At 41.3% G+C, this 26,490-nt stretch overlaps 1 protein-coding gene across 2 annotated transcripts; it reads left to right on the forward strand.

Annotated features, from left to right (window-relative positions):
* Positions 1–715: 715 nt before the first annotated feature.
* LOC139554897 (stathmin-like) lies at positions 716–6,767 on the forward strand. Of its 2 annotated transcripts, none has more exons than XM_071368146.1 (5): positions 716–825; positions 3,033–3,077; positions 3,451–3,623; positions 4,416–4,607; positions 5,700–6,767. In XM_071368146.1, the coding sequence occupies exons 2-5, from the start codon at positions 3,059–3,061 to the stop codon at positions 5,769–5,771; spliced, it is 456 nt and encodes a 151-aa protein (XP_071224247.1). In that variant the 5' UTR covers positions 716–825; positions 3,033–3,058; the 3' UTR covers positions 5,772–6,767. The 2 variants fall into 2 exon arrangements, with proteins under 2 accessions (XP_071224247.1, XP_071224246.1); XM_071368145.1 differs by lacking the exon at positions 716–825 and adding an exon at positions 2,199–2,241.
* Positions 6,768–26,490: the final 19,723 nt, after the last annotated feature.

The following is a 26,490-nucleotide window of genomic DNA, read 5'->3' on the forward strand; positions in this document are numbered from 1 at the left end:
ACTATGGAAGATATTGCACAAAATAAAATATATTCGATTTTTTAAAATGTATTTATGTATCCTTTATTTAACTAGGCAAGTCAGTTAAGAACAAATACCCCGGCCAAACCCTAACCCGGACAACCCTGGGCCAATTGTGCGGCGCCCTATGTGACTCCCAATCACGGCCGGTTGTGATTCAGCCTGGAATCGAACCAGGTCTGTAGTGCCGCCTCTAGCATTGAGATGCAGTGCCTTAGACTCATGTGCCACTCGGGAGCCCAAATAGCACAGACAACGTGATAAAAACGGTATTTCATCCAATAAATCGTATAGCTACCCTTCAGTCAGTCTACTATGGCCAATACACAGATGAAGGCAAAGGCAGTCCTCGGTAGTTCACGGTCAAGAACGTGCATCTGGTTAGTTGGAGCAAAGATTGAAGACTTATGTAATCATCACACACTTTATTCAAGGGCTGTAAGCCCTTAAATGCAGGTCAAGGACACACGTTTGACATTTCATCCCCAAAATACACATATTTTTGATGAATAAAATTGAAACAATAAATGTATATATTCCACTAAATACATTCGACGTTCATTATTCATTACCAAAGTAATTAAATGTTATGGAGACGCTCGTCTTGTCTGTGCTGATGTCTAGAAATCCCAAAAACTACAATTACCAAGAGTGCGGAGAGAGTAGTAAACAGCCAATAGAATTGCAGAATTGGCATTGACGACACATTTGGGGCTTTTTATGCGCGAACTGGCCATGCTCGAGCAGAAAATTCGCGGCTAAAGTCTGGCTGCTGAGGAGAAATTTGTTTCACTGTTTGTAAAGGTGGGTGTAACATTAGTCTGTTGCGTAGTTAACGTTATCCTTACAAAAAAATATGATTTAAAGATTGGAATGTTCTAGCTAATCTTGCCTGATATGTATTTTAAAAAAACGAGTTGGTCGAGTGGTGATAAAATGGGTTACCTCAGCTTCAATATTGGCTAAACGCCACGGTTGTCCTCGGGGTTTTTTGGACGTTAACTAACCAACCTAGCTAATTTCATGTCTTTCAAAATAGTTTCTGACTGCTCTAGTGAAAATGGAATGTAATTGTGGGGAACGCTGGTTAACTACTATTGTGCCGTGGTACTGTAACGTGTAACGTTAGTCATCTTTTGATTGTTCTGTTGCCTTCAGACAGTGACAAGTTGAGTGTTTGTCTTGACGTTACTTACTGGGTAGGGATGCACACTTGATAGTTCGTGGCGCAAATGACTTTCTATTGATTACACGACGTAACTAGCTAGTAACAAGTCATTCTGCATTTACTATAATATGCACAGGTCTTTGACATTTTAAACGAGCTAATTTAGCCTACTTTGAGCCATTAATTGATGCATTTCGATGACTTAAGCATTTTGTTTGCAGGATATTTTGAAAAACAAACGCTGTTGGCATCCATATTTGAAGTTTTCCGTCGCCACTAACAATTCTCAGCGATATTGACGTTAATGATTGTTCGTTGAACGTTCAGGTTAAATCACAATTTACCAGTCGTTCAAACACATTGAACTTGAAATAGAGGGGCATCGTGCAAGTAGCAAAGCGGGCTGAGCTGTTGGAGCACGCGCTCGCGCCCCTCTTTGTTTGCAGCTGCTCACATTAAGGTTCATTGCAACCAAACAAAAGCGGCTTTCTTGTGCTGTTACCTAATATTTTGGAACCTAAACAAGTTTTGTGACCCTGAAACGTTAGCTAGTCTCTGTATTTAGAACTAAGGTTAGTGTTATATTTTGATTGCTGCAGGTGTCTTCCCCCCCTTTTTATCCAAGATAATACATTTGGGTTAAGTGCATCATGAGTTGGCTAAGTTACATGGAAATACTTTATACGTTCTTACGTAAGTTGATATTTATCCTTGAGTTCTTGACAAACCTCCGCATGTTTGTCTGACTTTGGCAGCACCACTTCACCAGTCAAATTCCTGTACATGCACATGTATTTAGCGAATAACGGTGATTATGATTATTTTTGCTTTTGAATGGTTCAAGTATTAACTAGCTGCTCTCGAACTTTTGCCCTCCCCCCTCTGTGGTTTTTAGCTAGAGAACTACACACAAACAGGTGCACCGTTTTTGCAGCTTGTTCTACTGACTGCGTCTATATTCAGAGATTAGTCTTGTTGGCTTCCGTTGTATATTATAGCTGCAAAATATCTTTGTAGCTCCCCAATGGCATTTTCAACCCCCTGCAATGTTGGTAAGCTTTAGCCTTTTGTTCTAAGACACAGCCTGTTTATTCATCAACATGTATCCCTGCAACTGAGGCTGTAGCCTGGCATTGAAAGGGCCTCACCCATCTAACTTACAGTAGGGGCTTCTTGATTTCATTAAATCTAGTGTACATGCTAGACCGTGGGGCCCGGAAAATACCCGTATTGCTATATTGTTTTCATGGCAAAAATAAGAACTCTTTGGTCGTTTAAAAAAAACAGATGTATGTAAAATTTTGTGCTTCGGTTAGGAAAATAAATGTCTCTGGATGACAACATAATGTTTGATTCCTTGTTTTGTTTCCTTGCCAAGATACTAATGCATAGTGATACTGGTATCTTCCTGGCCCTACTTGTGTTTTAATGTGCCATAGTTAGCTGTGAATGAATGCCACATAGGTTTTTTTTAATAGGGCGGTGGTTGGTTGCAGTGTTGAACATGACCGAAAGATGTCCCCACTGGGTGGGCCTTGTTTTGCTTTTCGCAGCTCTGTTTAGTCAGTGTTCCACCTGAACACAGTGAGATCTCTATCACACCAGAGGGTGCTAGTGCTCTGTTGATTCAGGCACCTTGTGAAGATGGAGATTTCATCCAGTGCGCAGGGAGTGGGTGTAGCTGGTTCTTCATGTTCAAGGACATACTAATGCATTATAAAGGTTTATTAGGTGTGCTTGTTGGTGTCTAGGCCGGGTTACTGTAAAAGCACTCTGACAACTGATTTTGAAAGGGCTTTATTAAATAAATGTGTTACTAATTCATACTTTTTCTTCCTTCCAGGTACATTGACTCTTTCCACTGCTGAAATGGCCTCTTCCTGCGGAGGCAAGTTGTGATTTTTAAAAGCTGAAAATATTCGTTCCACTCTTATCTTAAAGTGACCAGGTGGAAGCCAGTCTAATGAGCTTCCACCATATGGTTTTCACCAGTCATGTCTATTCCCATCAGTCCAGATGAGAGGAAGGAGAAGTTATATAAAAAATAAATGTTTTTACAGGGAGCATTAATTGTCTAGTGGCCCAATTCTGTCTGCACCCCCCCCCCCCCTCCTGGATTGTTCACATCTCTGTCCTTAGTCTGCTTCCCTTGTTTGGAAGGCTTAGTATTTCTGCACACAGACAAGTTCCCCGTTACAATAGAAACCGCCATGTTGATGTACTTGTTTCAGTAACTGAAATGCATAATTTGTCCCATCCAGATATTCTGGTTAAGGAGATTGACAAACGTGCGTCTGGCCAGGCGTTCGAGGTGATCCTAGGAGCTCCAGCTCCAGATGCCAAGGGAGAGTTCCCCCTTTCTCCCCCCAAGAAGAAGGACCTGTCCTTGGAGGAGATTCAGAGGAAACTAGAGGCTGCAGAGGAGAGGAGGAAGGTAGGTTGTGCTCCAGTTAGATGCTACACTGAACTTTTTGCCTATGGAGATGCTCTTGAGCCAAAAGGGGTCCCCTAAAGGGAAGTATATTGTCCAGAAATGACCTTTTTTGACAAAAGGGTCATCTACCCTCCCTCATGAATAATAGTGTATATTGTTAGGTAAAAACAAAAGGGTATCATGGAACTTGGGTGGAACATTTCTGCTTGACTGGTAAAAATACTGGCATTTTGGTGCAGGTACAGCCAGCTAGTGCAAAAATACTGCGTTATTGTCTACGATATGCTATATCGTCAGATTATGAGTTTACTTTATTAGTTGCTTTATCAATTTTGTCCTTTTTGGACCCCAAGGAAGCAGGATCCCAATTAATCCAAATACGACTACAATATCCTGACTTAACTAGATAGATTTGTCTTTTTTCCCCCCATCACTAGTATTCACATTCAAATATTTTGCCTTGTTGACCTGACAAGCCTCTATGATAGGGATCAACTAGATTCAGTGTTTATTTTGTTTTGATAGCCATTTGAGCTTCTCTCAATTTCCAGCCTATGATTGACTAAAACCTATTCCTTCCATTCATTGCTTACATTTGTGTATCTCTGTGTGGGGAATACTTTGGCACAGATTTCCCAAATGTTTAAACTCCTTGTCTCATTTCCTGCCCCCCAGAACTTGGGTGTGGGCAAATCACCTGTGGCTGCAGCCAGTTGGGGAACCCTGCTCTGTATTATTAAAATGTTTTGTAGTTGGATGTCTGAATCGCACTCCTCTTGTGCCATCCTCCAGTCCCATGAAGCGGAGGTTCTGAAACACCTCGCTGAGAAGCGGGAGCATGAGAAGGAGGTGCAAAGGAAAGCCATGGAGGAGAACAACAACTTCAGCAAGATAGCAGAGGAGAAGCTTAACCAGAAGATGGAGGCTAACAAAGAAAACAAGGAGGCCCTTCAGGCAGCCATGAGTGAGAAGTTCAAGGAGAAGGTATGTTGGACTATCTTTTTTACCTGCATATCTGTCTTGCTGTGATCATCTGACTCAGCTACCAGTCATTTTCAATGAAGCTCACAAGACAGTGGGGTTGTTCAATATTGCAGGTGACTGCTGACTCCAAATCACCTTGCATCATAAATGACTATTTGTAGATCAGTCACAATTTACCCATGATGCATCATGGTGTTGACACTCTGGAACATGATCAGTGACTTAATGGCCTGCGCCTAGCTAGCGACCACATTAACATTTCCAAAGTTTGTACAAATTTCGACACGGGTGACACCCATTCAGGAGGGTGCAGTTCTTGCTAGCGAGCTTTTGACTAAAAACAACTAATCCCAGCCTAAAACCCCAAACTGAAAGCATCTCAGATGCAGAAGCACGTTGACTAGGAAAAACTCCCTACGAAGAAACCTAGAGGAATCAGGCCCTGAGGGGTGGCCAGTCCTCTTCTGGCTGTCCCTTATGGAGATTATAAGAGTACATGGCCATTAAGGCCTGACTGTACCGTTTGGTAGTGGTTGTCTTAACTGCATCAAATTGTTATTAAAAGCTAACAAGCTAAAGTAACAAGGGTAATTACGGCCATTTTGCTGTGCTCCCTGTCCAATGTCTACAACTCCAGTCATATGAAACTGCCTTCCTGTTGGTAGATCATTGTAGCCTACTTCTCATTTAGCCAACTTCATTAAGGTTTATTCGAATAACCATGCCCCATCCCTAAAGGATACACCCACTGGGGTGGTGGTCTCAACGACTTGATCACTTATCTCTGCAAGTGAGTTCAGTTGGTTTGGATCAAATTAAACTTTATTTGCCACATGTGCCGTATACAACAAGTGTAGACTTTACTGGTACCTAGTCAGTGTGCAGGGGTACAGGCTAGTTTGAGGTAATTTGTACATGCAGTTGGGAGACTTGCAGGAGAAAGTTAAGTGTTTTATGATCAGTGTTTTTAATTGACTTCACATCACTGGTCAAGCTTGTGACAAATTGGCAAAGGAATGTATGCATTTACTGTCTGTTAAGAAATTCACTTTTGAAAGATGTCACTAATGTTTTGAACTTCTGTCTTCCCAGGACAAGAAACTGGAAGAGGTGCGTGCTAAGAAGGAAACCAAAGAGGGCGGTGCCGAGACATCAGAAAACTGAACAGTTCAGTCTATAGGGGAATTGTATACTATAGGGTTTTTTACGTATCCAAAGATTGATTTATATTTAGTTGATGGCCAGTATTTTTGTTCACTGCCACCCACTTTATGAAGAAATATAAGTTCTCCCAGTTTGTGAATTTAGCTTCTCTACTATAAGTGTACTTGCTATAGTTTTACATGTGGATATTTGTCTCCTTGTTGCTTCTATTCCACGGCTGTCTAAATGTTACTAGCCTTCAAATCCTCAATTCCTTTCAAATGGCATTGGAGGATAGGATCCAAGGTAATGTCCTTATACCACAAATTAAGCTTTGAGAGATTAATGAAAAAAGGACTGAGGAACCAAGAATTTGACCTCAAGTAACGGTTTCATACACAGCCCATTTCTTTGGATATGTAGCTTTTGTCATTGCAGCTTCTGACCTAATGAAAAATAGCAGTGTACGTAGTTGTCCTTTAAGGAAGCGTGTGCTGTGCATAGGCCCTCGACATGATCTCTCTATTCCATAGTGCAGCTTTGGAACAGTGTCCCCGTGTATCTCACACCTGACTGTTCATAGCACTTATTGATCACTGTTTGTTAACATATTGATTGGTTTCACCTTTTTTCACAGCATCAGGTGTTGTATTGCAGCTTTTGCTGTTCAGAGATCTGCTAGTCTTGTTCTTTAAAGAACTAGGGCTGATATGGCATCCTGATCCTATTACACTACCCAAAAGTAGTACGGTGCCATTTCAGACACACCCTAAATCTAATCTTTGTGCCACTGCAGATTTTATGCATTTGTAAAGTGGAGTTTTGTCTCAAAGCACATGACTTAGTGCTGTTGTAGGGCAATGAAGTAACTTTGCCAGACTTTTTAATCATCTAGGATGTTACTGGAAGTGGGTCCACACATGGAATGCAAAAGAGGAATACACTTTGGATTCTTAATAGATGTTACTAGTTGACTTAACTGTTGTACTAAAAAATAAAATTGTTAAACGCATTTTATTAATTTGTGCTTTATTGATTCCTTTGACGCTTCAGTTTTCCGCAATTCTTCGAAGACTATCCTTTAACACTTAGCCAGAACAGGTTAAAGATGTGAGGATGTAGTTAGCCTGAAATCCAAACTGATGCTCAGTTTTGTTTTGGATTCCATTCTAAGATTTAGCAGCCAGTATTTTCCTATCACACAAAGGTTAAGAGGATTTTGGGCTTAATCTTGCACATTGTAAATGAACATAATGTTACACTGGGACTAACCGATGAGTTTAGCATTATGCTTCACTTGGAAAGCTTGTGACATCTTCCCAATGGGTTAGTGTTTTTGACTCCTGGTGCCATCTAGTGGGGTTTGGGTTTGGGAGAGAAGTGCTGATCAGCGACAGTATTTAAACTACTGGTTCAGACTGAAGGGGGGGTGAATAGGATTTGGTGGATTCAGAACATTTGCTGTGAATGGGATCAAACTGAAATGCATACTGCCCTGGCTTCATTTGACTCTTGGTTCCCTTATCTGTCCACTTCAGTCATTCTTCACCTTCTGCAAGTGTGCTAGGATGGCAGACATAGGCATGCATCAAGTCACACACAAGTTATGTCTGGAGGCTGTCATGGAGAGAGGGCAGACTAAAAACAGTTAACTGCAAAATACAGTATTAAAATGATTTGGCATGGATCCTCAAGTTCTACAGCTGTACTATCGAGAGCATCCTGATTGGTTGCATCACCGCCTGGTATGGCAACCGCATGGCACAAAGGGTAGTGTGTACGGCCCAGTACATCACTGGGGCCTTGCTTCAGCGGTGTCAGAGGAAGGCCCTAAAAATTGTCAGACTCCAGCCACCTTAGTCAGACTGTTCTCTGCTACTGCACTGCAAGTGGTTTCGCGCCCCCCCCCCCCCCCCGTTACACGGCTGCTACTCTATCTACGTAGCCACTTTAACTCTACCTACACGTACATACTCCCTCAATTACCTCGACTAACCTGTGCCCTCACATTGACTCTGTACCAGTAACCATCGCTACTGTTCTTTTACTGCTGCTCTTTAATGATCTATTTTTTTAACTTATTTATTTTTTACTTAACAATTATTTTTCTTAACTGCAATGTTGGTTAAGGACTTGTAAGTAAGCATTTCACTGTAAGGTGTACTCCTGGTGTATTCGGCACATATGACTAATACAATTTGATTTGATTTATTTGAATATTGAGCATGGAATTAGCATAGTAAGACCACTAGGTGGCAATGTTGCACTTTAATTTAAGAAACCAATGGTTAGTCATCTTTTTCTCACCATTCTGTCAGGATATCTAAAATATTCACCTTCTCCTTTCATATTAATCAAATTTTCCCTTAGACATCCATCTCACCGTAACAACCATTTTGTCAAAGCTATATTAAGAGGTCTGGTAGATAGTGCCTTCAAAAAGTATTCAAACCCCTTGACTTTTTCCATATTTTGTGTTACAGCCTGAATTTAAAATGTATTAAATTGAGATTTGTTGTCACTGGCCTACAGACAATACCCCATAATGTCAAAGTGGAATGATGTTTTTTGATTATTTACAAATTAATTAAAAATGAAAAGCTGAAATGTCTTGAGTCAGTAAGTATTAAACCCTTTTGTCATGCCTAGCCTAAATAAGTTCCAATTGGCCTAACAAGTCACATGTTGCACTCTGTGTGCAATAATAGTGTTTAACATGATTTTTGAATGACTACCTCTTCTCTGTACCCCACCCATACAATTATCCGTGGTGGATTTCAAAAACAGATTCAACCACAAAGACAAGGGAGGTTTTCCAATGCCTCACAAAGAAGGGAACCTATTGGTAGATGGGTAAAACACGCTTTGGATGGTGTATCAATACACCCAGTCATTACAAAGACAGCTTTGCACACTCTTGGCATTCTCTCAACCAACTTCATGAGGTAGTCACCTGGAATGCATTTCAATTAACAGGTGTGCCTTCTTAAAAGTTAATTTGTGGAATTTCTTTCCTTAATGCGTTTGAGTCCTATTTGGTAAAAGTCCATATTAAGGCAAGAACAGCTCAAATAAGCAAAGAGAAGCGACAGTCCATCATTACTTTAAGACATGGTCAGTCAATCTGGAAAATTCCATTCTTCAAGTGCAAAAACCATCAAGCGCTATGATGAAACTGGCTCTCATGAGGACCGCCAAAGGAATGGAAGAACCAGAGTCACCTCTGCTGCAGAAGATAAGTTCATTAGAGTTACCAGCCTCAGAAATTGCAGCCCAATAAATGCTTCACAGAGTTCAAGTAACAGACACATCTCAATATCAACAGTTCAGAGGAGACTGAATCAGGCCTTCATGGTCAAATTGCTGCAAAGAAACCACTACTAAAGGACACTAATAAGAAGAAGAGACTTGCTTGGGCCGAAACACAAGTAATGAACATTAGACTGGACCAAATTGGACATTTTTGGTTCCAAACACCATGTCTGTGAGATGCGGTGTGGGTGAACGGATGATCTCCGCATGTGTATTTCCCACCGTAAAGCATGGAGGAGGTGTTATGGTGTGGTGGTGCTTTGCTTGTGACACTGTGATTTACTTAGAAGTCAAGGCACACTTAACCAGCATGGCTACCACAGCATTCTGCAGCAATTCGCCATCCCATCTAGTTTGGGCTTAGTGGGACTATTATTTGTTTTTCAACAGAACAATGACCCAACACACCTCCAGGCTGTGTAAGGGCTATTTTACCAAGAAGAAGAGTGATGGAGTGCTGCATCAGATGACATGGCCTCCACAATCCTCCGACCTCAACCAAATTGAGATGGTTTGGGATGAGTTGGATCGCAGAGTGAAGGAAAAGCAGCCAACAAGTGCTCAGCATATGTGGGAACTCCTTTAAGAAAAGCATTCCAGATGAAGCTGGTTGAGAGAATGCCAAGAGTGTGCAAAGCTGTCATCAAGGCAAAGGGTGGCTATTTGAAGAATCTCAAATGTAAAATATATTTTGATTTGTTTAACACTTTTTTGCTTACTACAAAATTCCATATGTTTTAGTTTTGATGTCTTCACTATTATTCTACAATGTAGAAAATAGTTTAAAAAAACACTAAAAAAACACTTGAATGAGTAGGTGTTCTAAAACTTTTGTGCACTTAAAAAGACTCACAGCTGTAATCACTGCCAAAGGTACTTCTACGAAGTATTGACTCAGGGGTTTGAATATTTATGTAAATTAGATATTTCTGTATTTCATTTTCAAAGATTTGCACAAATTTCAAAAAACCTGTTTTCACTTCATGGAGTATTGTGTGTAGGTGGGTGAGAAAAAACGATTTAATCAATTTTGAATGCAGGCTGTAAGACAGCAATATGTGGACTAAATTGAGGGGTATGAATACTTTCTGAAGGCACTGTTGGAAAAAAACGGTTACCCACTTTTTATGAGAACTTTCATGAAGTGAAATGGAAAATATAATTAATCCCTGGATGGCTGACAAGATTCTAGCTATTATTGATCTAATATCAATAATATGACTTGGTGAGGCCTTATGTGTAGGTGTTTCTATAGGAATTTATTCAACCCATGCTTTTTCGTTTCGACCCCATGGTAAACTGGAAGATTGTAGGTAATATTAATCTAATAGCTATGGGCTATGTGAACCTGGTGGTCCTATGTGTTGGTGTTTCCAAGAAGTTCATGTTCCATTCGACCCCTGCGGTTGTTAACTCAAAGCAAAGGTCACCTGGTCCAGAGGTTATTTGGCCGTATGCAGCAGGTGTACACCCAGGTGGATAGTTCATGTATTTAAAGCTATGCAGAAACGTCACTCAGATCATGTAGAAAAAGCTGTAATATTGATTCTCTCCATAGGTCAGGTAGAAGCTGGTGCTGTGGAGACATCTTTATGTAAGGCACTGAGCTAAATTCAGATAACACCCTGTGGGTGGAGGAAAAAGAAGGTAAAAAAAGGGTTGGGAGAGGTATGTGCATACACTATAGATAGAATATCATTAAGTAGGATTGGAGGTGCTGTTGGGTAAGGGTAGAGGTTTACTAGTCAGAGAAAAACAAGGAGAACCCAGGCACTCTTCATATTATTTACATGTCTTCAGAAATTATTCACATCCCTTGACTTTTTCAACATTTTGTTGTGTTACAAAGTAGGATTAAAATTGATTTGACATTTTTTGTCAACGATCTACACAAAAAACTGTCATGTTAAAGTTTGTAAAACACTAATATTGGTTGTTGATCATTGCTAGACAACCATTTTCAGTTCTTGCCATAGATTTTCAAGCAGATTTAAGTCAAAACTGTACCTCGGCCTCTCAGGAACATTCACTGTCTTCTTGGTAACATTCACTGTCTTCTTGGCAAACTCCAGTGTAGATTTGGCCTTGGGTTTTAGGATATTGTCCTGCTGAAAGGTGAATTCATCTCCCAGTGGCTGGTGGAAAGCAGACTGAACCAGATTTTCCTTTAGCATTTGCCTGTGCTTAGCTCCATTCTGTTTCTTTTTTATCCTGAAAAACTTCCCAGTCCTTAACAATTAAAGCCACAGGCATTCAACTCTGTAACTGTTTTGAAGTCACCGTTGGCCTCGTGGTGAAATCCCTGAGCGGTTTCCTTCCTCTCTGGCAACTGCACTAGGAAGGATGCCTGTATCTTTGTAGTGACTGGGTGTATTGATACACCATCAAAAGTGTAATTAATAACTTCACCATGCTCAAAGGGATTTTAAATGTATTTTCTTTTGTTATTTCATTTTTTAAAATCCATATACCATTAGGTACTCTTCTTTGCGGGGTATTGGAAAACTCCCTTGTTTTTGTGTTTGAATCTGTTTACTGCTCGACTGAGGGACCTTGCAGATAATTGTATGTGTGGGGTACAGAGATGAGATAGTAATTCAAGAATCATGTTAAAGCTCTTAAGGATCCTCCCCTTTTTTTCAAATTTTTGCCTAAAATAACATACCCAAATCTTACTGCCTGTAGCTCAGGACCTGAAGCAAGGATATGCATATTCTTGATACCATTTGAAAGGAAACAATTTGAAGTTTGTTGAAATGTGAAATGAATGTAGGAGAATATAACACATTAGATGTGGTAAAAGATAATACAAAGAAAAACAATGCGTTTTTTAGTATTTTTTTTCTACTATCTTTGAAATGCAAGAGAAAGGCCATACCGTATTATTCCAGCCCAGGCGCAATTTATATTTGGGCCACTAGATGGCGGCAGTGTATGTGCAAAGTTTTAGACTGATCCAATGAACCATTGCATTTCTGTTCAAAATGTTGTATCGAGACTGCCCAAATGTGCCTAATTGGTTTATTTATACAATTTCAAGTTCATAAATGTGCACTTGCCTCAAACAATAGCATGGTATTCTTTCACTGTAATAGCTACTATAAATTAGACAGTGCAGTTAGATTATCAAGAATTGAAGCTTTCTGCCAATGTCAGATATGTCTATGTCCTGGGAAACGTTCTTGTTACTTACAACCTCATGCTAATCGCATTAGCCAACGTTAGCTCAACCGTCCCGAGGTCGGGACACCGATCCTGTAGATGTTAAACACTATAATTGCACACAGAGTGAGTCCATGCAACTTATTATGTGACTTGTTAAGCAGATTTTTACTCCTGAACTTATTTAGGCTTGCCATATCAAAGTGGTTGAATACTTATTGTCTCAAGACATTTCAGCTTTTCATTTTTAATTCACTTGTAAACTTTTCAAAACAATTCCACTTTGACAGTATCGGGTATGGGGTAGGCCAGTGACAAAACAATCTAAATTTAACCAATTATAAATTTGGGCTGTAACGCAACAAAATGTGGAAAAGTCCAGGGGTGTGAATACTTTCCGAAGGCACTGTATAATGCATTTATTGCTGTAATGTTTTCAGAGGAACACCTTAAAAATTCTGACGCATTTTGGCATCTCCCTTCGTCAGGGGGTAGTGGCACTGTGGGTGTATGAGAAGAGGAACTGTAGTGTAGGTGATGTGAGGTTAGAATTTTAGCTTTAGTGTTCGCTCTTAATTAAGTCATAGCTATATTACAGTGTGCTGAAAATTATTTTACAAAAATCAATTTGTCAGAGCACTGTAATTTTACATTTTCTTTTAGACAAAAGAGTGAGAGAAAAGACAGGACTCGAACAATGGAGAGCAAGACTAGTCATCCATAATGAGTGAAATGTTTTGTCTGGTTCAGTTTGATGTGTTCTGTTCTACTCCCCCAGCCTAGATGCCCGTTAGCGTTAGACACTGGTGATTAATGGGAGGTCACTACTGTTTCTAATAAACCAAAGACACTTATTACTACACCTACACAGGGGGGAGCTGTGGTGACGCAATTGCCGCTGACTTTTAGTCCTCCAGGGGGATGAGATGGTAGTGTGTGCGTACGAGGTGATCCATGTTATACCAATGACTCACGTAAGTCTTCTGAATATAACAAACATAGTCTGTACCGGTTGATTTCTTCGAAGCAACTTTGTGGTTTTCGGGAAAATATAGTATAATGGCTACCTGCGCTGGTCGTTCAGTCGAACACAAAAACACAACAATTAAAAGTAATTTAGTACTTTCTTTAAATGGAACTACATTCTTCTGACTTGAATAAGGAAAATATTCTAACCCACTTGTCCCTGCTGATTTCCTAGTAGGTGCTTTGTGGTTTCATGGAAAATGTGATTGAAGAGAACCCCTACTGTATAATAGACCAGCTGAAAGAGTAATTATCTTAATCAAATTCATCTGCCTCAGCCAGAATCATAACCTTTTCTGTGTTTTGTCATATTGACCCTAGAGAGAGAGAATAAAGAACATGGAGCTTTTTTTTTAACTGTGCTTTATGTCTTTGGATTTTTTGTCCTTGTACTGAATGTTCACTTCACCATATTATGTCATAATGTAAATAACTTTGCCGTCTGTAATTGGTGTTCCAGTGGGGTAAAATGGAATGGCAATACCCTTTTTATAACTCACTGGTGCGCTTAGTTTATACAAAGCTAATAACTTCATGAGGGGTAAAGCTGATGTAGCTCTGAAACTAAAGCAAGCAATTTAGTACCTCCTCATATCTTCACTGTGTCTCAGTCTTAGAGGCAACTAAATCCATGTTTGAGAAATAAAGACGAAAGACGAGCCTGTCATTTTACAGAACAATACAAATCACCACTCTGCAATATACCCTCCCTATCTACCCATATCCCCTTTGTATTTCTTTATCAAGCTAAAACATGGGAAAACAGGGGGAAATGAGACACAGACAGACAACCAGCCCAGTATCTCCTTTAGTAAACAGAAATGCAGGATAAAGTTGAGTTTATCCTGACACCATCTTAATGGAAGTGTCTGAGGAGGGGACACAACAAATAGGACAAGACTCGGGTTGGGTTTGAGGCTGAGACTGGGGCTGGGGCGATACACCCGCTGGGGACAGGGTGAGATAATCTCAGCACCCAGAACCAAATCTCCTGCTACTCTCACAAGAGACAAACGTGAGGTAAGGGGGGGATGAAGAGAGTGCTGCTGATAGGGCTCAGTTAAACAATACTTCCAAGGATATAAGGAGGTTGAGGGTATATTGTTGACCAGAAATAGGGGGTGAACAGGCGATGCTAGCAGATAGGGTGACGTTGACAATGTTCCCAATGAATAGTAAGTATAAGAGGCAGCGAACACTGAGGGATTGAGGGAAAGTGCTATGGGCGATTGGTAGATGCTGTGGGCGATTGATAGATGCTGTGGGCGATTGATAGATGCTGTGGGCGACTGATAGATGCTGTGGGCGATTGATAGATGCTGTGGGCGATTTAGTGGAATGATGTTTAGAGGAGATGGGGGTAGTGTTCAAATGTACAGATTCTCCGCTTATGGAAACGACGCCCACTACCAATCTAATATAACACCACCGTTCTAAACCTCCTCATCCTCTCCACTCTCAACCCCTCTGTTTCGCCTCTTCAACCCTCAAACCCTCTCAGTGTATTTCCAGAATCATCTAACCTCTGCCTACACCCAGTCACTTCACTGAGTACGGTTACATGCACAAAATAATATGATTATTGTTGATAGTCAGATTCTAATTGTTTGTTTAAAACGTTTACATGCTTTGCAAGAAGAATGATTTCCCTAACAATCCTGTTTACATGGACACATCTGAAATCAGACGTCCTGATGGGACTTAAATGAATGCAGAAAATTGGAATTCTACCACAGCGACCATGTTATTTTTGTGAAGCCTATTTGATTCCAAGTTCGGACATATAAAGTTTGTATGTGAAAACTATTTAGAAGATGCATACTTTCAGTTTTACCAAACTCACTTCACTCACGCATAAGAGGGAAGCTTGCGGTACCGGGGCTGGCACATGCGCAGATCAAATACACTGCTGGAATGCCGATTAAACTGTTTACATGTCCTAATAAATTGAAAGATATCGCAGAAAACCAAGTGTTTTAATCAGCGTATGCTTACTTCGATTATGACCTGACGCCGATTAAGATAAGCAGAGTAAAGTGTTTACATGGCTAATGCCATACTCGGCCTACTGCCATAATAAGTTTAATATTGAATTATTAGCGTGCATGTAAACATACTCACTGGCGCCCATCAACACTGCTGTAGGGTTTGCACTTTTCACTACATTAAAAACACACGTCTATGCATATGTGGGTTCTACGTACGTCATTGCATTTAAACAGTGGATCACAGTGTGTGGTTCTTCCATCAAAGAGGAGCTGAAGAGTCTAACAGTACAACAGCAGGTGTAGGAGCGTAGTGAGTAGCCTCCGGGTTTGTGTGTGGCCTCATCCATAGTCATACCAGAACAGTGATGTCTTCCCACTGTCTTCCTCCTACTAATATTTTAATTGTGTGATGACAATTTTTGCTGTGCGTTTTGGAGACATTGTTGGTCTAGAATAGAACTTTGAGCATTAGAATGTATTTTTCTCAGTTTCTTAGTTCAGATGGTAAGATGGTGAATCAGAAATGTCTTTGTTTGTTCTGCTCCCACAACACAGGGCACAAATTGAAATATGACTTTAACGCCATGTGTTTTCTATCTAAACATTTTCAAAAGTTCACACTAACTGTAGATTTGATATTGTCTGTTGGAGTGCTCTGGTACTTAACCTCTAGCTGGCCTACTTCCAAATCATCTCAACTCATGCTAGTTTATGCAAAGCTACTCTGAAATAAATGCAAGTGCAGTGTTTTACATTTGTTTGTTTGTATTTGTGTGTGTTTATATGTCACCAAGTTGAAGCTAGTCCCTTATAGCATATTAAATCAATCTCCAGTGAAGGATTGACACTGTGACTGCACAGCTAACAAAAGATAAGCTCCAACTCTTTCATGCACTGTCTGAATATACTCTATCAGGTATGTGAAAGATGTTTGTTGTTTTTTCCTGCGTAGATAGTCAATGCCTTGTCATACAGAGGATCAGTGTCCTCAGCTGGAGTTGAGAAAGGATATTTATTATACCTCCTTCACCAATAGTCTCTGCCCCACCATTGTAATGCATTCACCTGATATGTCCAAGGCCAAATGTCCACATTTGTCTTTTGACTAAAGTGTTATGGCTGCCATAAAAGGGACTATTAAAAGCAGTTCTGTACAATCAAGGTGCAGTATTAAAAGCAGTTCTGTACAATCAAGGTGCAGTATGTCACTGTAAGGGTCATGAAAGAATTATAAAAGCTAGAATATATAATAATAAATACATGCCATTTAGCGTTTGATTTTTTCCAAAGCGACTTACTGTCATTTGTGCATATTTTTTTAATTTATATTGATGGGCCCAGCAGCAATCAAACTCACAATGTTTGGCATTAAAAGCACCATGCTCTACCAACTGAGCCACACAGGAACATGCCTGGCCAAAAATGGAGGAAAGGGACTGGGTCTTTTTGACTAAGAATAAATGGAATCAAAATGGTGCGGTACCCTTCCTTCTTACTGTAATTGGTTTTGGTCCCTTCACCTTGAATTTATACAGAAAACTAGAAAATGACATTTACTTCAGTAAATCCTGTGGGCTTTCTAGTCTTGAAGTACTTATGGTTGTGAAATAGTAGTAGTAGTGGTAGTGATGGTAGTAGTAAAAGGGTTTTCATAGGCTTGGTGTTAGTTATAGTGATCTATTTTGGGGTGGTTTGTAGGTGTGGAGTTATTATAGTGGGTTATAGTGGGCTAGTAGTAGGCTAGAGTGAATTCAATATCATCATAATCCATAGAATGTGTTTTTAAGCTATCAAAATGTTTTAGTTTGAACATACTGACAGTGTTATGGCAGTGATTTCAGTTTATTATGCTGAAGCCTGCGTTCTGCCATTGAAATGAAAGAGGACACAACAAGCTTTATTGTTCATGATGGTAGCTACAATCTGTAATAAAGTGATCTATGTTGAGTCAGTCTGCACAAGTCAATGTGGGGCTGGTGTTTAAGAGCAGTGGTAAATCAAATGTTTGCCTTTGAAGTCTGGAGCTTTCATGCAAATTTAAAACGGTTATAGTTCAAGAAGTACAAATAGCATCAACAATCTTTTAACAAGACATCTAAGTCGAGTCAGTCTGTACATGTCGCCATTGGTTTGGTGTTCACATTTAACGGTTCAGTGGCGAATCCAAATACATCCCATTCAAGCCTATGGCGCTTTTATGCACATTTATAATGGTTATAGTTCAAAAAGTATAAATGGTATCAAAAAGCTGTATTCAAGCTATTCCAGACCGGTCTGCATGTTTTAGAGTTTGAATGGCGTTTCAAGCTTAAACGGTTGTTGCGTCCAGAATTTTTCCCATTCAATTCATTGGGATTTATGCAAATAAATTGGAGTATGAAAAGCATAAGCAGAATCAAAACGTTTGATAGTGCCAGTCTACACATTTTAAAGTTGTTTTGGTGTTGGTAGTTTTTACGGGTTTTGCGCTAATTCCGGTGGAATTATAATAATAAGTATGTGGATGTGTGCATGCACACATTTTCTACTTTGTATTTCTCTAAAAACATTTAAACGGCTCCAATTACAAATTATTTCATTTGGACATCACAAAAGGGAATTAAATCAGCCCAGAATCTGTCCCTGCTGCATGATGAAATGATGTTCTTGGTAGATGTTGTTATACAATGGGTGCAATTAAGACTGTGGGGGGATGTTTTGTACTCTTTCTAATGGCCCGTGTTTCTGCTTTGTGTCTTAGTACGTGTCTGAGTTACTAACAGCCTGAGTAACGTTTTAGATTTCATATTACACCAGAACACAGGGGATGAGTTAGGAGTAATAACACTAATAATAAATACCACTTACCAGAGTGAATACATACATGTGTAGTATGTTAAGTACTCCCTGTGGGTGTTGAACCCATAACTACGGCACTGCTAGTGCCATACTATTACCAACTGAGCCACATAGGTACGGTACAGTACTATGATGCACAGTTACCCTTGGCAACTACCTTATGGCATTACCCTATCTAGAATGCACCACTTTTGGGCTGGTCAAAAAGCATATACTATATAACGTTAAGGAATAGGGTGCCATTTGGAATACTACCTAAAGACTATCTTGTCCCTACTCAACTACAGTTTTACTACATTAATAAATACACATTCAGATTGGAGCTGAATGATCTCCATTTGATGTCATAGTTAAACACATCCATCCATGTTGGCTTACTTATTGCATTACAAGGAACATCAAGCACACATCAGAGCAGTTAATTGGTCGAGGTGGTGAGTATTGTTCAGCTTTTATTACCTCTGTCTCGCTCTGCACAATCCTCCCACTGTGTGTGTGTTTGTCTCAAAGCTGCTTCTGCGGGGAAGAAAATACATTTATCCATTTATTACCGCAGGAATGAATATAGACACTGATAATAGACACTGAGGAAATCCATCAGAATAGGCCGAGAACGCACGCGTTTTGTCCCTCAACCCTGGAATAACCTAACACTGTCCTCTTCAGATAGAGAGGGTGATATGGGTATTATTATCATCATCTACGGTGTGCTGGCTAGGTCCCTCTCATCCCCGGTCATTTTACCCCCTGTTGTGATAGACTCAGAAGCACCGGTAAAACCCATGCCAGCTAATCAAGCACCTTGGACCAGGGTCTATTACATGTGGGTTATATGGGGTAGTGGCCTCAGCTGCCATGTGCTACTGGGTAATGATTCAGTACAGGTGGACATTCACTTCATTTCTACCCTCTCAAGGATATGTACTCCAACAGTGTTACCTTTTGAACCAGCAGGTCTAGGCAGGCAGGGATAGAGGGGAGATTAAAACTTAGGAGACTGTGCTGTACCAGACTGAGGGCATCAAAGAAAACAGTGATTGTGATGTACAGTGGCAAGAAAAAGTATGTGAACCCTTTGGAAATACCTGGAGTTTTGCATAAATTGGTCATAAAATTTGATCTGATCTTCATCTAGGTCACAACAATAGACAAACACAGTCTGCATAAATGAATAGCACACAAACAATTATACATTTTCATGTCTTTATTGAACACACCATGTAAACATTCACAGTGCAGGGTGGGAAAAGTATGTGAACCCTTGGATTTAATAACTGCTTGACCCTCCTTTGGCAGCAATAACCTCAACCAAACGTTTTCTGTAGTTGCGGATCAGACCTGCACAACGGTCAGGACGAATTTTGGACCATTCCTATTTACAAAACTGTTTCAGTTCAGAAATATTCTTGGGATGTCTGGTGTGAACTGCTCTCTTGAGGTCACGCTACAGCATCTTAATCGGGTTGAGGTCAGGACTCTGACTGGGCCACTCCAGAAGGCGTATTTTCTTCTGTTCAAGCCATTCTGTTGTTGATTTAATTCTGTGTTTTGGGCCTTTGTCCTGTTGCATCACCCAACTTCTGTTGAGCTTCAATTGGCGGACAGATAATATATTACCCTGCAAAATGTCTTGATAAACTTGGGAATACATTTTTCTGTCGATGATAGCAAGGTGTCCAGGCCCTGAGGCAGCAAAGCAGCCCCAAACATTGATGCTCCCTCCACCATACTTTACAGTTGGGATGAGGTTTTGATGTTGGTGTGCTGTGCTTTTTTTCTCCACACATAGTGTTGTTCCAAACTCAACTGTAGTTTCATCTGTCCACATAATATTTTGTCAGTAGCGCTGTGGAACATCCAGGTGCACTTTTGCAAACGTTTTTTGGACAGCAGTGGCTTCTTCCGTGGTGTCCTCCCATGAACACCATTCTTGTTTAGTGTTTTACGTATCGTAGACTCATCAACAGAGATGTTAGCATGTTCCCGAGATTTCTGTAAGTCTTTTGCTGACACTCTAGGATTCTTCTTAACCTCATTGAGCTTTCTGCGCTGTGCTCTTGCAGTCATCTTGGCAGGACGGCCACTCCTAGGGAGAGCAGCAACAGTGCTGAACTTTATCCATTTATTGACAATTTGTCTTACTGTGGACTGATGAACATCAAGGCTTTTAGAGATACTTTTGTAACCCTTTGCAGCTTTATGCAAGTCAACAATTCTTAATCGTAGGTCTTCTGAGGTCTCTTTTGTTCGAGGCATGGTTCACATCAGGCAATGCTTCTTGTGAATAGCGAACTCACATTTTGTGAGTGTTTTTTATAGGGCAGCTCTAACCAACATCTCCAATCCCGTCTCATTGATTGGACTCCAGGTTAGCTGACTCCTGACTCCAATTAGCTTTTGGAGAACTCATTAGCCTAGGGGTTCACATACTTTCCCCAACCTACACTGTGAATGTTTAAATGATGTATTCAATATAGACAAGAAAAATAAAATATATTTTTTTGTTATTAGTTTATACACACTATGTTTGTCTATTGTTGTGACTTAGACGAAGATCAAATCAAATTTGATGACCAATTTATGCAGAAATCCAAAGGGTTCACATACTTTTTCTTGCCACTGTCTATGTACTGATTGTGACTGTGAACAGATCATATTGTTCCGACAGTCACAGTGGAAGCCTTAAAACTGGAGAGGAGTTGGAGAAAGTAGGCTAAGTTTGAGCATTCTTACCTTTACTTTGGTAAAAGGGTGTTGTAAAGGTTTTTTGCTTTTTCATGTAAAAAAAATAGAAAATATAAAAAGGTTGAAAAGACTGTCGGACAAAGAGGAGATTCAAGTGAAAGGAATGAGAGGTCGAACAGTCATTTCATTTTTCTTTTTACATTTGGAAAAAAACAACAACTTTAGACCGCTTATTTACCCAACCGGAAATGAGAGAGAGAGAGAGAGAGAGAGAGAGAAGAATAGCCAAGCTAAGGCTACGTCCTAAATAGCATCCTAATCCCTATATACTGTAGTGCACTACTTTGAGGCCCTGGTCAACAGTTGTGCACTACAGTTGAAGTCGGAAGTTTACATACACTTAGGTTGGAGTCATTAAAACTTGTTTTTCAACCACTTCACAAATTTCTTGTTAACAACTATAGTTTTGGCAAGTCGGTTAGGACATCTATTTTGTGCATGACACAAGTCACAATTGTTATACAGACAGATTATTTTGCTTATAATTCACTGTATCACAATTCCAGTGGGTCAGAAGTTTACATACACTAAGTTGACTGTGCCTTTAAACAACTTGGGAAATTCCAGAAAATGCTGTCATGGCTTTAGAAGCTTCTGATAGGCTATTTGACATCATTTGAGTCAAATTATATGGATATATTGAAGCAACATCTCAAGACATCAGTCAGGAAGTTAAAGCTTGGTCGCAAATGGATCTTCCAAATGGACAATGACCCGAAGCATACTTCCAAAGTTGTGGCAAAATGGCTTAAGGACAACAAAGTCAAGGTGTTGGAGTGGCCATGACAAAGCCCTGACCTCAATCCCATAGAAAATTTGTGGGCAGAACTGAAAAAGCTTGTGCGAGCAAGGAGGCCTACCAACCTGACTCAGTTACAACAGCTCTGTTAGGAGGAATGGGCCAAAATTTACCCAACTTATTGTGGGAAGCTTGTGGAAGCTACCCGAAACGTTTGACCCAAGTTAAACAATTCAAAGGCAGTGCTACCAAATACTAATTGAATGTATGTGAACTTCTGACCCACTGGGAATGTGATGAAATAAATAAAAGCTGAAATAAATCATTCTCTCTACTATTATTTTGACATTTCACATTCTTAAAATAAAGTGGTGATCCTAACTGACCTAAGACATATAGGGCTATGAAGGACAGCTTTGACAGACACTTCCTCTTGGTAATGTGCCTCACTCCACACATGCACACACACACACACACACACGCACACGCACACGCACACGCACACGCACACGCACACGCACACACACACACACACACACACCACCACCACCCCCCCCCCCCCTCTCTGTGCATTGGACGGAGTCCAAAAGGGAAAGCATAGAATGACTTCTGAAGTAAATCCAATTATGCTTTGCTGACCACAGGTTGGTTGGTTGAGGCGGTCATAGGTTGGCTGCTTGAGGTGGTCACATGTTGGTTGGTTGAGGTGGTCACAGGTTGGTTGCTTGAGGTGGTCACATGTTGGTTGGTTGAGGTGGTCACAGGTTGGTTGGTTGAGGTGGTCACAGGTTGGTTGGTTGAGAAGGTCACAGGTTGGTTGGTTGGGAAGATCACAGGTTGGTTGGTTGAGAAGATCACAGGTTGGTTGGTTGAGGTGGTCACATGTTGGTTGGTTGAGGTGGTCACAGGTTGTTGTTTGAGGTGGTCACAGGTTGGTTGGTTGAGGTGGTCACAGGTTGGTTGGTTGAGAAGATCACAGGTTGGTTGGTTGAGGTGGTCACATGTTGGTTGGTTGAGGTGGTCACAGGTTGGTTGGTTGAGGTGGTCACAGGTTGGTTGGTTGAGAAGGTCACAGGTTGGTTGGTTGGGAAGATCACAGGTTGGTTGGTTGAGAAGATCACAGGTTGGTTGGTTGAGGTGGTCACATGTTGGTTGGTTGAGGTGGTCACAGGTTGTTGTTTGAGGTGGTCACAGGTTGGTTGGTTGAGGTGGTCACAGGTTGGTTGGTTGAGAAGATCACAGGTTGGTTGGTTGAGGTGGTCACATGTTGGTTGGTTGAGGTGGTCACAGGTTGGTTGGTTGAGGTGGTCACAGGTTGGTTGGTTGAGAAGATCACAAGTTGGTTGGTTGGGAAGATCACAGGTTGGTTGGTTGAGAAGATCACAGGTTGGTTGGTTGAGGTGGTCACAGGTTGGTTGGTTGAGGTGGTCACAGGTTGGTTGGTTGAGGTGGTCACATGTTGGTTGGTTGAGGTGGTCACAGGTTGGTTGGTTGAGGTGGTCACAGGTTGGTTGGTTGAGGTGGTCACAGGTTGGTTGGTTGAGGTTGTCACAGGTTGGTTGGTCGAGGTTGTCACAGGTTGGTTGGTTGAGGTGGTCACAGGTTGGTTGGTTGAGGTGGTCACATGTTGGTTGGTTGAGGTGGTCACATGTTGGTTGGTTGAGGTGGTCATATGTTGGTTGGTTGAGGTGGTCACATGTTGGTTGGTTGAGGTGGTCACAGGTTGTTGTTTGAGGTGGTCACAGGTTGGTTGGTTGAGGTGGTCACATGTTGGTTGGTTGAGGTGGTCACATGTTGGTTGGTTGAGGTGGTCATATGTTGGTTGGTTGAGGTGGTCACATGTTGGTTGGTTGAGGTGGTCACAGGTTGTTGTTTGAGGTGGTCACAGGTTGGTTGGTTGAGGTGGTCACAGGTTGGTTGGTTGAGAAGATCACAGGTTGGTTGGTTGAGGTGGTCACATGTTGGTTGGTTGAGGTGGTCACAGGTTGGTTGGTTGAGGTGGTCACAGGTTGGTTGGTTGAGAAGATCACAAGTTGGTTGGTTGGGAATATCACAGGTTGGTTGGTTGAGAAGATCACAGGTTGGTTGGTTGAGGTGGTCACAGGTTGGTTGGTTGAGGTGGTCACAGGTTGGTTGGTTGAGGTGGTCACATGTTGGTTGGTTGAGGTGGTCACAGGTTGGTTGGTTGAGGTGGTCACAGGTTGGTTGGTTGAGGTGGTCACAGGTTGGTTGGTTGAGGTTGTCACAGGTTGGTTGGTCGAGGTTGTCACAGGTTGGTTGGTTGAGGTGGTCACAGGTTGGTTGGTTGAGGTGGTCACATGTTGGTTGGTTGAGGTGGTCACAGGTTGGTTGGTTGAGGTGGTCACATGTTGGTTGGTTGAGCTGGTCACATGTTGGTTGGTTGAGGTGGTCACAGGTTGGTTGGTTGAGGTGGTCACAGGTTGGTTGGTTGAGGTGGTCACAGGTTGGTTGGTTGAGGTGGTCACATGTTGGTTGGTTGAGGTGGTCACAGGTTGGTTGGTTGAGGTGGTCACATGTTGGTTGGTTGAGGTGGTCACATGTTGGTTGGTTGAGGTGGTCATATGTTGGTTGGTTGAGGTGGTCACATGTTGGTTGGTTGAGGTGGTCACAGGTTGGTTGCAGGCAGCAATTGACTTCCCACCCAACCATACATGACAGTTGTTTTATGAGCTACTATATGTTTTATTTATTTTTTATACGCAATCAACAAACATCCAAGCATCCATTTCCCTGTGTAAATCACCATAGATAGTCATGCCAAGGGAACATATGGCAGGCAAACATAAACAAAACCAATAGCACCTTTTCCCTACAACCTTATAGACTATCACGTTCAACTTTACAGTAAATCACTTCCCAGCTCCTTCTCCATTTCCCCGATTTTATTTCTGACGCTGAACTTTCGCGGCGGCAGCATGACAAATGGGGGAGATTGCAGTGAAGGTTTTCATAATGCTATAAGTTAGAGCAGCTAGGAGAGAGGCTTTAAACCAATAAAGCATTAGCATACTTGTTCCCCATCCATCAGCTGGCTGTGGTGCTGAGCTGGATGTGTGTGTGTGTGTGTGTGTGTGCGTGTGTGTGTGTGTGTGTGTGTGTGTGTGTGTGTGTGTGTGTGTGTGTGTGTGTGTGTGTGTGTGTGTGTGTGTGTGTGTGTGTGTGTGTGTGTGTGTGTGTGTGTGTGTGTGTGTGTGTGTGTGTGTGTGTCTGTCTGTGTGTCTGTGTGTGTGTGTGTGTGTGTGTGTGTGTGTGTGTCTGTGTCTGTGCGTGCCTGCGTGCATATGCACGTGTGTGAGAGAGAGAGAGCAGTGCAGGCCTTTAGCAGTCATATTATACACGCAGCATCACCACTGGGGCCCAAGGCCTGTGCACTGATTATATGCAGGGTTCACATTGCACGCATTGTGTGTGTGGGAGGGGTCTCTTGTGGGTGCCCAACATCAATATTTTGTATAATTGTGAGGGTGGGGGGCACATTGATATTTTAATTTTTATGTGGGTGACTCTGATTTGTTGTTGGGAGGCCAAGGATTTCCTAGCACCAAAGAAGATGTATAATTACTCTACGTGCTGTAACTCGTATTCATACACATGCAATGCTAATGTTAGGACAAATACTGTGAACTATGAAGAGTAATGCATTCAAGGACAAGCAGTGACAATATGATAAATGCATCGGCAGGTCCTATAGAAAGTCCCTTGGATTTCTTGACATTTTATTGTGTTACAAAGTGGGATTCAAATGTATTTAATTGTCATTTTTTCCACACAAAATACTTTGCAATGTCAAAGTGGAAGTATTATTATTTATTAATAAAAAATAATACACTAAACTTGGCCATAAAGGGAACACTTAAACAACACAATGTAACTCCAAGTCAATCACACTTCTGTGAAATCAAACTGTCCACTTAGGAAGCAACACTGATTGACAATAAATGTCACATGCTGTTGTGCAAATGGAATAGACAAAAGGTGGAAATTATAGGCAATTAGCAAGACACCCCCAATAAAGGAGTGGTTCTGCAGGTGGTAACCACAGACCACTTCTCAGTTCCTATGCTTCCTGGCTGATGTTTTGGTCACTTTTGAATGCTGGCGGTGCTTTCACTCTAGTGGTAGCATGAGACGGAGTCTACAACCCACACAAGTGGCTCAGGTAGTGCAACTCATCCAGGATGGCACATCAATGCGAGCTGTGGCAAGAACGTTTGCTGTGTCTGTCAGCGTAGTGTCCAGAGCATGGAGGCGCTACCAGGAGACAGGCCAGTACATCAGGAGACGTGGGGGAGGCTGTAGGAGGGCAACAACCCAGCAGCAGGACCGCTACCTCCGCCTTTGTGCAAGGAGGAGCACTGCCAGAGCCCTGCAAAATGACCTCCAGCAGGCCACAAATGTGCAAATGTACCACTAGAGTGAAAGCACCGCCAGCATTCAAAAGTGACCAAAACATCAGCCAGGAAGCATAGGAACTGAGAAGTGGTCTGTGGTTACCACCTGCAGAACCACTCCTTTATTGGGGGTGTCTTGCTAATTGCCTATAATTTCCACCTTTTGTCTATTCCATTTGCACAACAGCATGTGAAATTTATTGTCAATCAGTGTTGCTTCCTAAGTGGACAGTTTGATTTCACAGAAGTGTGATTGACTTGGAGTTACATTGTGTTGTTTAAGTGTTCCCTTTATTTTTTTGAGCAGTGTATATTCAATGTCTGATTTGTTATTGTTACCCATCTACCCTTCTTTATGAGGCTTTCGAAAAGCTCCCTGGTCTTTGTAGTTGAATCTGTGCTTGATATTCAATATTTGACTGAGGGACCTTACATGTGTTTTATGTATGGCGGACAGAGGAAGGGGTAGTCATTCAAAAATCATGTCAACTCCTAATATGTGAGCCCATATGTGAGCC

Source organism: Salvelinus alpinus, chromosome 26 (assembly GCF_045679555.1).
Source record: "Salvelinus alpinus chromosome 26, SLU_Salpinus.1, whole genome shotgun sequence".
Taxonomy (NCBI): Eukaryota; Metazoa; Chordata; class Actinopteri; order Salmoniformes; family Salmonidae; genus Salvelinus; species Salvelinus alpinus.

Bases quoted from the DNA above. Each gene is read 5' to 3' on its own strand.
- LOC139554897 (XM_071368145.1), top strand. From the start codon at position 2,214: ATGGCATTTTCAACCCCCTGCAATGTTG. The intron at 3,078-3,450 runs GCAAGTTGTGAT...TGTCCCATCCAG, and splicing joins AATGGCCTCTTCCTGCGGAG to ATATTCTGGTTAAGGAGATT. The intron at 4,608-5,699 runs GTATGTTGGACT...CTGTCTTCCCAG, and splicing joins GTGAGAAGTTCAAGGAGAAG to GACAAGAAACTGGAAGAGGT.